Source organism: Elaeis guineensis, chromosome 2, assembly GCF_000442705.2.
Source record: "Elaeis guineensis isolate ETL-2024a chromosome 2, EG11, whole genome shotgun sequence".
NCBI classification, from domain to species: domain Eukaryota; kingdom Viridiplantae; phylum Streptophyta; class Magnoliopsida; order Arecales; family Arecaceae; genus Elaeis; species Elaeis guineensis.
In genome coordinates, this window is record NC_025994.2 from 5,400,432 (window position 1) to 5,415,612 (window position 15,181).

Sequence of the window (15,181 nt, forward strand, 5' to 3'; positions counted from 1 at the left end):
TAAATCAAATCCGAATCTAATGAGATAAAAATAAAAAATAAAAAATAATGAGATAAAAATAAAAAATAAAAAGACTGAAATAGGAGGTGGGGGGTGCACGAGGCCACCGTTGGGGTCCCACAGCCGGTCGGCCGCCATAGGACCGTCGCCGACCAACCGTCGCAGGGCTGCATCAGGCCAAGGAAGGGGGGATGGGAGGGGGCGGCCACCACCGCGCCATCGACAGGCCAAGGATGTTGGGGGGGTGCAAGGGAAGGGGAGGGGCAGGACGGCCGCAGCCGGCCCGCCGGCGGGCCAACGACGTGGGGGGGGGGCGCGCGGGCACCGTCGGCCGACCGTCATTGACGGGCCAAGGAGAAGGAGAGAAGAGGGAGAGAAGAAGGAGAGAGAGAGAGGAGGAGGAAAGCGAGAAGAGGGAGCTCACCGCCGCTGGAGCTCGCCACCGTGCCGTCGGAGAGGAGAAGGAAGACGTCGGAGGGAACGCCAGAGCTCACCGCCGAGGTGAGTTCTAGTTCTCTCTGAGGTGAGTTCTGATTTTTTTTTGTTTTTTTTGCTTCTTAAACAAAGAAAACATCATTTTTTTTTTGAGGTTTTTTTTTTGAGATATTTTTTTATTAGGGAAAAGGATAACAACAAAAGAGCCAGAATAAAGCCAATAAAAATAATGAGAAAATAAAATCCGAGACCACTCACTTAGAAAATAAAATTGAAAATAAAATTCCAAATCTCCAAATCAATTCCATCATCCACCGTTGAAAGAGGTAAACCAAAAGGATGGCCCAATGCCCTTCATGAAACCACACGGAAATAATTCGTGTGTTGAAGTTACATCGGCAAGCCGGCAACACAAGCAGAATATTGCAACTAGTACAGCACTCTGCAAACAGTTGCAAAAACCAACACAAGACCATGACCATGCAAGTCATTTTCTGAAGAGTGCAGATCTTTACAGTAGAAAACAAAAGACTTTAGTTGGTTTTCTTAAAGAATTAAGCTAGTTCAAGCTACAGAATTGCTGGTGGCTGATTCGACAACCAAATAGCACTGCAGAACTTGCTATTCATTGTAATGCAAAACACAGAACAGCATCCAGAGTAGTCCAGAATACATCTCTCCAGATTTACTCCTGTCCAAGTCAAACTCACAAGTTCAAAATGACATCTTCGCCTCTCATGCAGTGTAACCAAACATGATTTGATGGAGCAAAATTTATTTGAACTTCAACGATATTTAGCTTCCGCAAGACTTATCAGTGCCTTGAGTCTAGGAGAGAGCGGTGGAGGTAAAATGCACTCCAAGAGACAAATGTTGGCTTAGAAATGTTTTGTATGGTACTGAAAGAAAATTCCTTCTACCAATATCGTATCCAAATAAGCACAATCTTCACCAGGCCCCGACACCCATGCCAATAAGAACTTGATCGATCCTGCAGTTGAGTGCCCCCTGAACAGAAACCAGTAGAACTTTGATGTATACCAAGTAATCAACTGAGATCCCATCAGAATGATGAAGTAGCAAGTATAATCTCAATGAAAGCGGAGATTCAAACTACTGCAATAAGTTCAACAAATAATTTTCAGCATGTCCAAGGGCAAGAAGGGATGCTGCTCCAAATTAAGGATCACGCATTGGAGATGGAGACCAACATGGTGTGACCAATTGTTTGCATAATCAATATAGAAAGAAAAATCATCTTCCCTCATTAGCTTATCTAAAGAGATCAAATGACATTGCTTGTTGTTCCATGCTTAGATGAGAAAACCACTTCTTTACTTGCATAACATAACCATATTCACTAGCATCTTGTGAAAGTTCTCGGTGTCCAGCAATTTCTTCAAAATTGAATGGAAGAAGATTTAGCACAGCACCAACAGCTGAAAATTGAGTGGGGATACTCCTTTTTTCTGTAATGCTTGCTTCTAGAATCCTGGACAAACTACATCTCAGCTCTGCAACTCCAGTCTGCTGATAGCCACCATCATCGATGCCAAATCTGCCGAACAGAAATGAATGGAATGAGCATTTAAGACTGCAAAATTCCAAAGCATCATAACCTTAACAAAAAGCAAGCTAAGAAAAAAGAGATTGAACACCAATTGGCAATAAACTAAAGAAACAACAATTTTCAATCTGATGAAACATTTGGTGTTCCCGCATCAAAAATCAGGTGAAATGCCCCTAAGAATATATACAACAAATTTTTTTAGTCGACGAGTACAAGCCTTATCCTCCATCCCTAGGAGTGGAAAATGGCCAGGTCAAGGTCATCTATATCTGGTCACTATGGGCCTGACACAAACACCTCTTGACCCGTAAGCAGGTTAGAAGTGCCACATCCAAACATGTCCAAGGGTCAATCCAGCTGTCTTGGACCTAATCCATATGGATAGTCAAAAATATCCTGTCCATTTTCCGTTGCTTTTTTTAAAAGCTGTTTTGGACAGCTGACCACACCAATAAAAACTATTTATTATATATTTAAGAGAAAATAGTCAAACTATTTTTCACCTTTTTGGACAGCTAACAGTCAAACTATGATGTTCACACGGGGATAAAATTTTGAGGAGAAAAAAGAGAGCCGAACCTGCAGTTCATAACACTCTTCTTTGAAACTATTGTATACTTAAGAGAAACTTGCTATCTATATTCCCGTGGCATGACAGTTTAAGGACTCTTGATCCAAACCCAATCAACCCACTGGTGGGTCAGGGTCAGCTTATACTACTGGACCCACGAATCCAAGGGCTCAGGTTCGGCAGGTAGAGTCCAGGTTAGGTCAGTCGTCCAGGTTACCTCAAGTCAGACAAACAAGTCTAGGTCAAGATTATGTCCTACTCTGACTGATAAAACGGGTGCCTAGCTTGGGCTGGACCTCCTCCCAACAACTTAAACCTTTAGGTTGTGAGTCCATGATAATTGGTATCAGAGCCAGGCCCATTGTGTATCACAATATCTATTAGCCATGTGGACCTCTCACAGGAGGATACCAAGATCGAGCAGGACCCTAAAGGGTCAAGTAGAGCCTGTAGGCCCTCCTCTCTGGTGTAGCAGCAAACCATGAAGATTGAAGAGGGTGTCGTGAGATTGGGTAAAGAGATTGTCATAGTCCCACATTGGCTAATAAAAAGAATGGCAGATTGGTTTTTTAGCCTAGCCCAGTCCTCCCAACAAGTAAAGATTTTGGAATGCAAGTCCATGATAATTACCACCCCTATCCCTCTCCCACCCATCTCCCCTTCCAGTCTTTAGTCACGTAGATGCACATTAAACCTATTTCCCAAACCATAGTAGAGGGAAAACTATGAACTAAAGAACAGAAATCTGTTGATATTAATGCAAGAATAGAGGAAGAAGGAAACAGTAGCACTGGAAGGGATTGTGATGAAAACCCTCATTTTCGTTTCTCACCTCTAGTTTCTTTTCTACAAACATAACCCAGGTAGGAACCATGCAAATATGAACAATAGGCATGCACATTATTCATCACTCTTTCTCTTGAATATGCAAACAGGCGAACAAAATATGTAAAGTATAACAGAAATCAATTTAAAATCTAGAAAGCCAGGTCCTGCAAAACTAAGACATACCTTCCCAGCTGACCTAGTAATACAAAAATAGCAGCTAAAAACTCCTCAGACTTGCAGAACTCCAGCATTGCATGTCCACTCCCATCTCTAGGCAACAAACACAACAAAGGAATTAGTCAGAATAAAGTTATTTACCAGACATAAGCAAAGAAATAGGAACCAGCAACTTGAAACAGATATCTACATCATGTTTAATGCAGAAAATTTAAATAATATACAGAAATAACTTGTTGAAAAGTTATTTTCAGCAGTTCAAGCTTTGAAGAAGTCAAAGACAACTTGACAGCCCATGTCTGAGTGTTTGCATTAAAATCCTAAATTTAAATTTAAAATAAGATAAAATAAAACACCAGCTGGTACATGATCTGTTCTATTTATGCAACATCTCCATTAGTTCAGATTGAATGTTGCATGCTAAAGAGCTGGACAAGCATATCCTAGTGCAACCACATAACAAGGTTACTATCAAAGTTTCAGGAACCAATACTGCGATATCGATTTTTGATCGGTATCATACCGTACCATATCGATAATAAAAAATTCAAAAAAAATTCTGCCCAACTACCAAAAAAAAAAGAAAAAAAATCAAACCGAACCGGATCGAAATGGTACTATACCTCACGGTATCGGACAGTTCGGATCAATACCATACCGAACCGACTAGTTCAGTCCGATTCAGACTATTTTTCGAAAAATTGATCTAAATCGAACTGGTTCTCCATCGGTACAATACAGTATGAAGTGTATCAATCTATTCGGGTCAGTATGGAATATCATGATTAGTATCGTGTTCCCAAGTTGTTTATGTGTACTGGGAAGTTGGAGTCTTCCTTATTAGCATGTGCATGTTGATATGCAAGTGTGCATGTACATATTCTTTCATTTCCTACTTTTTGCAGGGGAAGGGGTGTGCAATTCATCCTAGGAAATAGACCAGAAAGCAAAAGAGCTAACCATGAGATAAAGTTCATACCATGTAGCACCCAATCAGCTCCACCAAAGAAACTATATCTCTAAAGTAGCAAAAAGAGCTCTCAGGAAAACAATCAGATCGATCAGCAGCGATCTTTCCAAACTTGTATATAATGCAAGATCCAATGCACTCAGTTTTCAGTCCACCGGCTTTGGTTTTACTGACTGTCCCTCCATCATCAGAGCATGATTGGGATGTGCCGATTGAAGCAGTTGATTTTTCTCCATCTAGATGATTGATATTACCAGCCAAAGCATAAAATTGGAGCTCATCCAGAAGCGAACAAGCAAAATTATCCATACAAAATTCATCCAAAGCAAATGGGCATTGCTCACAGGGTGGAAAGATAGACATATGTTGTGTTGAATGGAGACAGGAAGAAGCAGAACCCAAACATTCATTCCCATGCTCAACTAGTGAAACCACTAATCTTACGGCATTTACTATTAGTAAATAAATTTAAATATAATATCATTAATGTTGGGAGTCTAAGAGTCTTGGGAGCCAAAGAGTCATATAAAAACTCCCATCATCTAGAAGATGCATGAGTAATTATGAGTTAATCTCGGAATAAGGATATGACCCTTGGAAAGAAGTATTATAAATGCATATTTAGTGATGTATTATGTCTAGTAAGTTCTCCTAGTGGCTATAAATACCAATGGGGTCATTTTGTAATGCAACAATGAGCATTTTGAGCTTTTGAATACCTTCAAAAAATATAGTATTATTTTATTCCGAGCCCATCATTCTTCCTTTCACAACTTTAAAGTGGTATCAAAGCTATAATGTCCACCAATAGTCTCCTCCAACCCTCCTTTCCTCGTCTCATCAAAACAAACTATGAAAATTGGTGCCTGCAAATGAAGGCTCTACTTGGGTCTCAAGATCTTTGAGATCTAATAAAAGAAAACTATCAAGAGCCAAGAGAAGGAGAGGCTCTCACCAATCAACAAAGGGAGTCTCGAAGGAGGGATAAGAAAATCTTATATTTCATCTATCAATCTATAGATGAATCAACCTTTGAGAAGATCGCGGCGGCAACCACTTCAAAGCAAGCATGGGAGATTCTCCAAAATTCATATAAAGGAGTAGAGAAGGTGAAGAAAGTTCACCTCTAAACTCTTTAAGGTGAATTTGAAGCCCTACAGATGAAGGAATCCGAATGTGTTTCGGATTATTTCACAAGAGTTTTAGCCGTTGTCAATAAATTGAGGAGGAACGGCGAAACTATGGATGACACCAAAGTGATAGAAAAAATTCTACGCTCATTGGATGTCAAATTTGACTATATTATGGTTGCCATCGAGGAATCAAAAAGATTTGGAAGAGATGACTATAGACGAACTTATGGGTTCCCTACAAGCTCATGAAGAAAGATTCAATGAGAGGAGGCAAGAGCCTTTGGAGCAAGTCCTTCAATCCAAGGTTTCTTTGAAGGAGAACAAAGAAGACTCCAAGAATGAAAGGAGTCAAAGAGGCTGAGGACGAAGCCGTGACCAATGGAGAGGCCGTGGACGGGGTCGAAGACGTGGAGGCTACAATAACAAAGAGGAGTTAAAGCCAAAATTCAAAAGGAGGATGTGGACAAGGAAGCTCATCGAGCGGTAGAAGGTACGATAATTCCAAAGTTCGTTGTTTTAATTGCAACAAACTTGATCATTATGCTTCAGATTGTTGGTACAATGATGCTAACTAAGTTGAAGAGAATGTTCATTTGCAAAGAAAAGAAGAAGAAGATGATGATGAAGTCTTATTACTTGCTTTCAAAGAAGATGACACTGGTGAGCAAAATATGTGGTTCTTGGACACCGATGCAAGTAATCACATGTGTGGTTAAAAGAACATGTTCACGAAGTTGGACGAATCGGTGAATGGACATGTGTCTTTTGGTGACTCCTCCAAAGTAGACGTGAAGGGCAAAGATAAAATCCTTATTCAATTAAAAGATGAAAGTCATAAATTTATCTCTAATGTTTATTACATACTGAATATGAAGAACAATATTTTGAGTTTGGGGCAATTTTTTGAGAAAGGATATAATGTGCATATGAAAAATAGAAGTCTATTTTTGAGAAATCAAAAGAATGATTTGATAGCCAATATTCAAATGACAAAAAATAAAATGTTCATGCTTAACATCAAATATGTTGATACTAAATGTTTGAATGCAAGTGTGAAGGATTGCTCATGGCTTTGGCATTTGAGATTTGGTCATCTTCACTTTGGTGGCCTTTAGCAACTATCAAGCAAGAACATGGTGAAAGGCTTACCACATATTGACTCTCCAGAATAATTTTGTGAAGGGTGTGTTCTTAGTAAGCAAGCAAGAAAGAGTTTTCCTAAAGAAGCTTCCTATCATGAAAAGAAGCCACTTGAACTCATCCACACCGATATATGTGGGCCAATTTCTCCAACATCTTTTGGAGAGCATCATTATTTTCTAACCTTTATTGATGATTTTAGCAGAAAAACTTGGGTGTATTTTTTTAAGGAGAAGTCTGAAGCATTTTCCAAATTCAAGAAGTTCAAAGCTATGGTGGAAAAGGAATGTGGCTACTACATCAAGACCTTACGATCCGATCGTGGAGGCGAATTCACATCCAAAGAATTCAAATATTTTTATGAGGAGCATGGCATTCGACGACTCTTGACGACACCTTATTTTTTCCAACAAAATAGAGTGGTGGAGCGAAAGAATCGGACCATTCTTGATATGGTTCGAAGTATGCTGAAGACAAAGGTCATGCCAAAGGAATTTTCGATGCAGGCCATAAATTGTGCGATCTACTTGCTCAATCGATATCCTATCAAGAGCCTAGAGGATATAACTCTACAAGAGGCGTGGAGTGGAAGACAACCTAGTATCTCACACTTGAAGATTTTCGGGAGTATTGCCTATGCTCATACCCCAGACCAAAGAAGAATGAAGCTTGAAGACAAGAGTAAAAAGTTTATCTTTATCGGGTATGATGCTTGATCTAAAGCTTATAAGCTCTTCGATTCAAAAACTAAAAAGATTCATATTAGTAGAGATGTGGAGTTTTATGAAGATGGTATGTGGAGTTGGCAATCAAACAAAGAGCTATTTTATAAAGAGAAGGAAGAAGAAGAGAAAGAATCAAAGGTGCATTTTGAAGTTTCTTCACCACCTTCATCTTCACATTCTAGAGTATCACCTCTTTTGGATGATAGTCCAATGCAAAAGAAGACAAGGAGTTTGCAAGAGCTATATGAGGTAACAAACGAACTTAATTTCGTTTGTCTTTTGGCTAACCATGAAAATATTTCTTTTGAAGAAGCAATACAAGATAAGATTTGAAAAGCCGCCATGGATGAGGAGATCAAAGTAATAGAGAAAAATAATACTTGAAAACTTACTACTCTCCCCAAAGGCCATAAATCCATAGATGTTAAATGGGTTTACAAGAAGAAGAAGAATGCTCAAGGACATATAGAGAAGTACAAAGCAAGATTGGTAGCCAGAAGCTACAAGCAATAAGCCGGTATCGACTATGAAGAAGTGTTCGCCCCAGTTACTCGCATGAAAACTATAAGATTACTTATCTCTATTGTAGCACAATTCAAATGGCCAATTCTTCAAATGGATGTCAAATCAGCCTTCTTGAATGAAATTTTAGAAGAAGAAATTTATGTGAATCAACCCGAAGGGTATGTGAAGAAGGATCATGAAGAAAAAGTTTTGAAATTGAAGAAGATGCTTTATGGCTTGAAACAAGCACCTAGAGCATGGAATAGTAGAATTGATGCATACTTCAAAGCTAATGACTTCATGCAATGTCCATATGAGCATGCCTTATACGTGAAGAAGAAGAATGAAGATATATTATTTGTTTCTTTGTATGTAGATGATCTTATTTTTATAAGAAGCAACCCTCAAATGTTTGAAGAATTCAAGCAAGCTATGATCCTAGAGTTTGAGATGACAGATTTGGGGCTTATGTCATATTTTCTTGGCTTAGAGGTCAAGCAAAACAATGAAGACATCTTCATTTCTCAAGAAGCATATGCAAAGAAGATTCTTAAGAGGTTTAAGATAGAAGATTGTAAGCTAATAAGCACCTCTGTTGATTATGGAGTCAAACAATCAAAATTGAAGAAGATAAGGTGATGGATCCTACTCTTTATAAAAGCTTAGTTGGAAGCTTAAGATATCTCACATGTACAAGACTGGATATTCTATATAGAGTTGGCTTATTAAGTCATTTTATGGAGGAACCAAAATCTACACATTGGAAGGCCGCAAAAAGAATTCTTCATTACATCCGAGGTACTATATCTCATGAATTAATGTATTCTCCTTCTTATGATTTTTAGCTTTTTGGTTATTCGGATGTGATTGAAGAGGAGATTCGGATGATAGAAAGAGTACAACCGGATTTGTTTTCTATATGGATGATACGGCATTCACTTGGCTTTCTAAGAAGCAAGCTATTGTGACTCTTTCTACTTGTAAGGCGGAATATGTTGTAGTATCTTCATGTGTTTGCCATGTTATATGGCTTAGAAGATTATTACAAGATATCTATTTCTCTCAAGGTGATGCTACTAAGATATATGTGGATAGCAAGTTGGTAATGGCATTAGCAAAGAATCCGGTCTATCATGAAAGGAGTAAGCATATCGACATCCATTTTCATTTCATAAGGAAGCATATAAAAGAGAAGAATGTGGAGTTAACTTATGCAAAGACTTATGATCAAGTTGCCGATATCTTCACCAAGCCACTTGTAGAAAATTTTTTTCACAAGCTTAACAACTTACTTGGCATGAAGGATGGAATACAATTAAGTTTAAAGAGGGGTATTAGTAAATAAACTTAAATATAATATCATTAATGTTGGGAGTCTAAGAGTCTTGGGAGCCAAAGAGTCATATAGAAACTCCCATCATCTAGAAGATGCATGAGTAATTATGAGTTAATCTCGGAATATGGATATAACCCTTGGGAAGAGGTGTTATAAATGCATATTTAGTGATGTATTATATTTAGTAAGTTCCCCTAGTGGCTATAAATACCCATGGGGTCATTTTGTAATGCAACAAAGAGCATTTTGAGCTTTTGAATACCTTCAAAAAATATAATATTATTTTATTCCGAGCCCATCATTCTTCCTTTCACAACTTCATTTACAACCAACCTATAGTCATCCAGATTTAAAAACTTCTCGCCACAAACACAAGCAAAAACATGCAGTGCCAAAGGAAATATCATTTCTACATATTCGAAGGATTCTGTAAGAAAACTCCAGAACAATACCAATGCGATCTACTGTGGCAGAAATAGATGCAAATATGACAACAAGCAATAATCTGATCAACTGTCGCATCTTTAGTAGACACACAAAGATCACTCCCATTTAATTGATGAAATTCCTGTGATGAGAAACATGCCAACAAAGGCTCGTGGAGTCTGTCAGTGTACAGCAAAACTTTTCTGTTAATGAGAAAATCTTCAATTAGCTCAACAAGGATGTTCAGTTAGCATATTTCTAGAATTAACCATCTTGCCTCCCCATTTGATAACACTGCAAGAAGACCACATGTTAGTTCTTTCAAATTTGTTAACGGCATAAAAATAACTGCAAGATTGCATATAATAGTGCTACAGCATTTACTCAAGAAAATAACAAGGTTCTATGCACAACCAGTGAGCTGACACTGTCGACTAAACATGGAGATGAAAACAAAAATAACGGCCTTCCATAATTGCCTGCTACAAGGAACAGTTCTAATTTTCCTCTTGCCTTTGTCGACAATTATTATTTTTTTAATAGAATTAATTGCACCTCAGTTAATGGATGCACAGCCCTCAAAATGCTGCAATCGATTTCTAGTTAACTAAGCCCTTGCACCGTTTTCATACTGCAAATTTCTTAAATAAATTTAAGTGCTACAATTGTCCAAAGAAATACACATATACACTACAAAGGAGTGCCAAATTGGACAATGAACTTGTATGATGACCTTCATTAGATGTCCATATATCCTTTACTAGCTGCTCCTTTCGTTGATCTCTTTGAATAGTTAACCTAATTTCACTTGATATACACAGCATTTCATGCGACTAAAAGTTGGGATAAGACCCTGTTCTCCTGTTGGATAGCATAAAGTAAACGATGAAGATAGGAGAAGGTGACAAGCTACAGATGGCTCATTCCTTAAATAATAATGTTGCAGTTCTAGGACAAAAATACCACCAAAAAAGAAGTTGCAGGACAAAAATATGCAATTGATGAAGAAGATGCATGAAAAGGTGTTATACTGCAGGAAGGGACATGGAACACAACATAGCTCATGACACTGAAGAATTTGTAAAATACATATCAGGACAAGCATTTGTAATGAATTAATTGAAACAGATCACCATGAAATTTGATGAACTCATGCTATAAAAGTAATAGAAGTTTCCAAGACTCAAACAACATAAAACGAGAAGTCAGGTGAAACCTTTATTAATCTCTTCTACAAAAGAACAGGAATGTAGTAGAAATTCTCCACTCCTGGTGCATCTTGAATTTGCTGACAGCGAACCAGAAATATTGCACAATAATAATGAAAAGAAAACAACAGCCTTCTCTCTGAAACAACAAGAATAAATTCTTCTCAAGTATATGTAGATTCTCAAGCCAATTTATTTTTTTTAAAAAAAACTTTTCCATAAGAAAAACAAATAATTAACTAATGTCCAATACTACAAGAAAAGAGGGTTTTTACGATGGAATTATTTACGATAAAAATAATTTCATCGCCAATAACTGTATTTATGATGAAAAATTAAATTCATCGTAAATAATAAATATTTATAATGAAAATATATTTTCATCGCAAATAGTGAAAAATCAGCATTGGAAAGAAAATTTCATCGCAAATAAGAATTATTTGCGATGAATATTTTCATCGTAAATAATACATAATTTATTTTAATTTTAAATTTTAAAATATTCATGATAAAAATATTTTTTGTAAATAATATAATTATTTATGATAGAAAATATATTTTCATCGACACTAACCTATTTCCCAACAAAAATATTTCATCACCAATATATTTTAAAAAAAATTTAAAAACTACAGATTATTTGTGATAAAAATATTTCATCATAAATAATTAATTATTTATGATGAAAACTAATTTCTGTCGTAAAAATTTCATAATTTATGATGAAAATATTTTTTTCATCAATATTTCAAAAAAAATAAAAAATTTTAAAAATTTCAAAAACTACAGATTATTTGTGATGAAAATATTTCATTAGAAATAATTGATTATTTATGATGAAAACTAATTTCTATCATAAATAATATTATTTATGATGAAAATATTTTCATCACCAATATTTTAAAAAAATAAAAAAAATTAAAAAATTTAAAAATTATAGAATATTTATAATAAAAATATTTTATCATAAATAATTGATTATTTATGATAAAAATTGATTTTCATCGTAAATAATCGATTATTTATGATAAAAATATTTTTATCATCAATATTTTAAAAAAAATAAAAAATTTAAAAATTACAAAATATTTGTGATGAAAATATTTTATCATAAATAATCAATTATTTATGATAAAAATTAATTTCTATCATAAATAATCGATTATTTACTATGAAAATATTTTCATCATCAATATTTTTAAAAAAATAAGAAATTTAAGAAATTCAAAAATTACAGATTAGTTACGATGAAAATATTACATCATAAATAATAAATTATTTATGATAAAAATAGACACAAATCATAAATTATTTATGACGTAATATTTTCATCGTAACTAATCTATAATTTTTGAATTTTTTTTAATTCTCATTTTTTTTGAAATATTAGCGATGAAAATTTTTTCATCATAAATAATCTATTATTTATAATAAAAATATATTTTCATAAGAAATAATTGATTATTTATGATATAATATTTTTATCACAAATATTGTATAATTTTTAAATTTTTAAATTTTTTTTTAAAATATTGGTGATGAAAATATTTTCATCATAAATAATCAATTATTTACAATAAAAATAAGTTTTTATCATAAATAATCAATTATTCACGATGAAAATATTTTCATCACAAATATCTAAAAAAATTAAAAATTTTTAAAAAAAATTATAAATTATTTACGATAAAATTTTTTATCGTCAATAACTCTTTTTACAATGAAAAAAATATTTTCATTGTAAATACGTGATTATTCACAACGAAACATGTTTCATCATCAATAGTTAAAAAAATTAAAAATTAAAAAAAAATCAAAAGTTGATCATTATTTACGATGAAATTTTTCGTCTCCAAGTTTCTCCGAATCTGTCTCATTGCTCAATTTTGTGTAGGTTGTTAGTTCTATGGATTGACCAGACATCACAAAGTACAAAGGTCTTGTATTTACCCAAAAATATAAAAAGGAAATGATACAGGATCTTTATACGTTAAAACATGATCCACAAAAAAGTTATTCACATGGTGGCATGATAAGGTAAGTTTACTCTTAAGGTTTAGATCCTATCTTTGAATTTAAGTTTAAATGCTCGTCTCTTTTCACTTGTTTTGCAGAGAATTATTATTTTCTTTTTATAGATCAATGAAATAGAAGTCCAAGAGAATAATATTCTACAGGTTTTTACAGTATCAATATATCCTTTGGAGCTGTGTTCTTTTGTCATGTGATGGAAGTATTTGATTTGCTATTTGTGCAGGGACGATGTCAGCAAAGGTCAATTTGCTGAGATATTGCTTTATGAAATGGACGCAATGCGAAAGGTGATTCTTATTTTATCAATATTTTCATCATAAGTATTCGATAATTTATGACTCAGTCTTGATCGATTTTTCTCGTGATCTCAGAATCGCTGCGATATTCTCATACTCTGATTTTTGGAAAGAAGACTCCAAGAAGAAGACGAGCTCCTTGAAGATCGAAGATCTCAAAACTATCGACTTTTCATAGTGTCCATTCTATTGCGAAAGTCGAAGAGCTATTCTTATAACAATTATTAGTGATATAAATTGAACTTTTCATCAAAATTATATTTTTTATGTACATAATTTTTTTGAAGAAAAAATCATAAATTAATAATTTATATAATTTTTTTTATTAATACAAAATTAATTTTTTTGATAAAATTATTTTAAAAAAATTTTTTAAACCAAAAATTATTTAGATTAAAAAAATTAATTTTATTTTTTATCATGAATATTTTTTAATATCATTTTTTGTTGCTAAATTTTTTGGATGGAAAATTTTTTTGATGAGAAAATTTTAAAATTATTTTTTTATGAAATTGTTATTAGAAAGATAGTTAATTATTAGCGATGTAAAATAAATTTTCATCATAAATAGTCTTTAAATTTTTTTTTGCAAAAATTATTGGTGATGAAAATAAAATTTACATTGCTAATAAATTTATTATTGACAAAATTTTTTATTTTCATCACCAATAAATTTTTTTGTGAACTTTTTTAGGGGAAAAATTTTTTTAGTGGAGAATTTTTTTTTGTGGGAATTATTGATGATGAAAATAAAATTTTTATTGCTAATAAATTTATTAACGATAAAATTTTTTTTATCACCAATAATTTTTTTTAGAGAAAAATTTTTTTAGTTGGAAAATTATTTTTTTGGTAAAAATTATTGGTGACAAAATTAAATTTTCATTGCTAATAGAGTTATTAACGATGAAATTTTATTTTTTCATAACAAATAATTTTTTTAGAGAGAATTTTTTTAGTGAGAAATTTTTTTTGGCGAGAATTATTGATGATGAAAATAAAATTTTCATTGCTAATAACTTTATTAATGATGAAATTTTTTTTTCATCGTCAATAATTTTTTTCAATGAAATTCTTTTAGAGAAAAAAATTTTTGGTAGAAATTATTGACGATGAAAATAAAATTTCTGTTGCTAATAGCGTTATTAACAATGAAATTTTATTTTTTCGTTACAAATATTTTTTTTAGAAAAATTTTTTTTTAGTGAGAAAATTTTTTTTGGCAGAAATTATTGATGATGAAAAAAATTTTTCATCGCTAATAATTGTATTAGTGATGAAAATTTTCGTCACTAATAATTCTGTATTTAATGCATGTCAACTCAATGTTCCTTCACGCGAAACCCTCTTCTCTCTCTCTCCCCCTCTCCCCTCTTCTCTCTCTGTGCTCTCCCTGAGCTCTCTCCTCTCTCCTCTCTTCCTCTCCCCTCTCCCTCTCCCTCTCCGTGCTCTCCCCCCATCTCTTCTCGCTGGTGAGCCCGTCTCCATCATCGTCTCCATCGTTTGTCGTCCGCACCGTTGTCGTGCCGCCATTGCCGCTGCCGTCCACTGGAGGTAAGGTATTCCAACCCTTTTTTTTTATATTCATCGGGCCACCGAGGGGTGGAAGGGATTGTGGGGGGGGCTGTGGGCGACAGTCGGCGGTGCCACGGGCCGGGGAGGGGGTCGGTCGGTGGAGATGGGGTCGAGGGGTGGTTGGAGGTGAAACGAGGGCGGGGATGAGTTCGAGAGGCGGCCGAGAGTGAGACCGGGGCGGGCAGCTGGCGGCACCATAGGGTCGGGGAGGAGGTCGACCGATGGAGACGAGGTCAGGGGGCGATCGAGGGTG

At 34.6% G+C, this 15,181-nt stretch overlaps 1 protein-coding gene across 1 annotated transcript; it reads right to left on the reverse strand.

The window, feature by feature from the left end:
* Positions 1 to 1,027: 1,027 nt before the first annotated feature.
* On the reverse strand, positions 1,028 to 4,989 carry LOC140855408 (uncharacterized). Its single transcript, XM_073251292.1, has 3 exons — positions 4,561 to 4,989; positions 3,588 to 3,674; positions 1,028 to 1,993 (listed from the first exon to the last, which is right to left on the reverse strand). The coding sequence occupies exons 2-3, from the start codon at positions 3,653 to 3,655 to the stop codon at positions 1,708 to 1,710; spliced, it is 354 nt and encodes a 117-aa protein (XP_073107393.1). The 5' UTR covers positions 3,656 to 3,674; positions 4,561 to 4,989; the 3' UTR covers positions 1,028 to 1,707.
* Between the last annotated feature and the right edge of the window lie 10,192 nt (positions 4,990 to 15,181).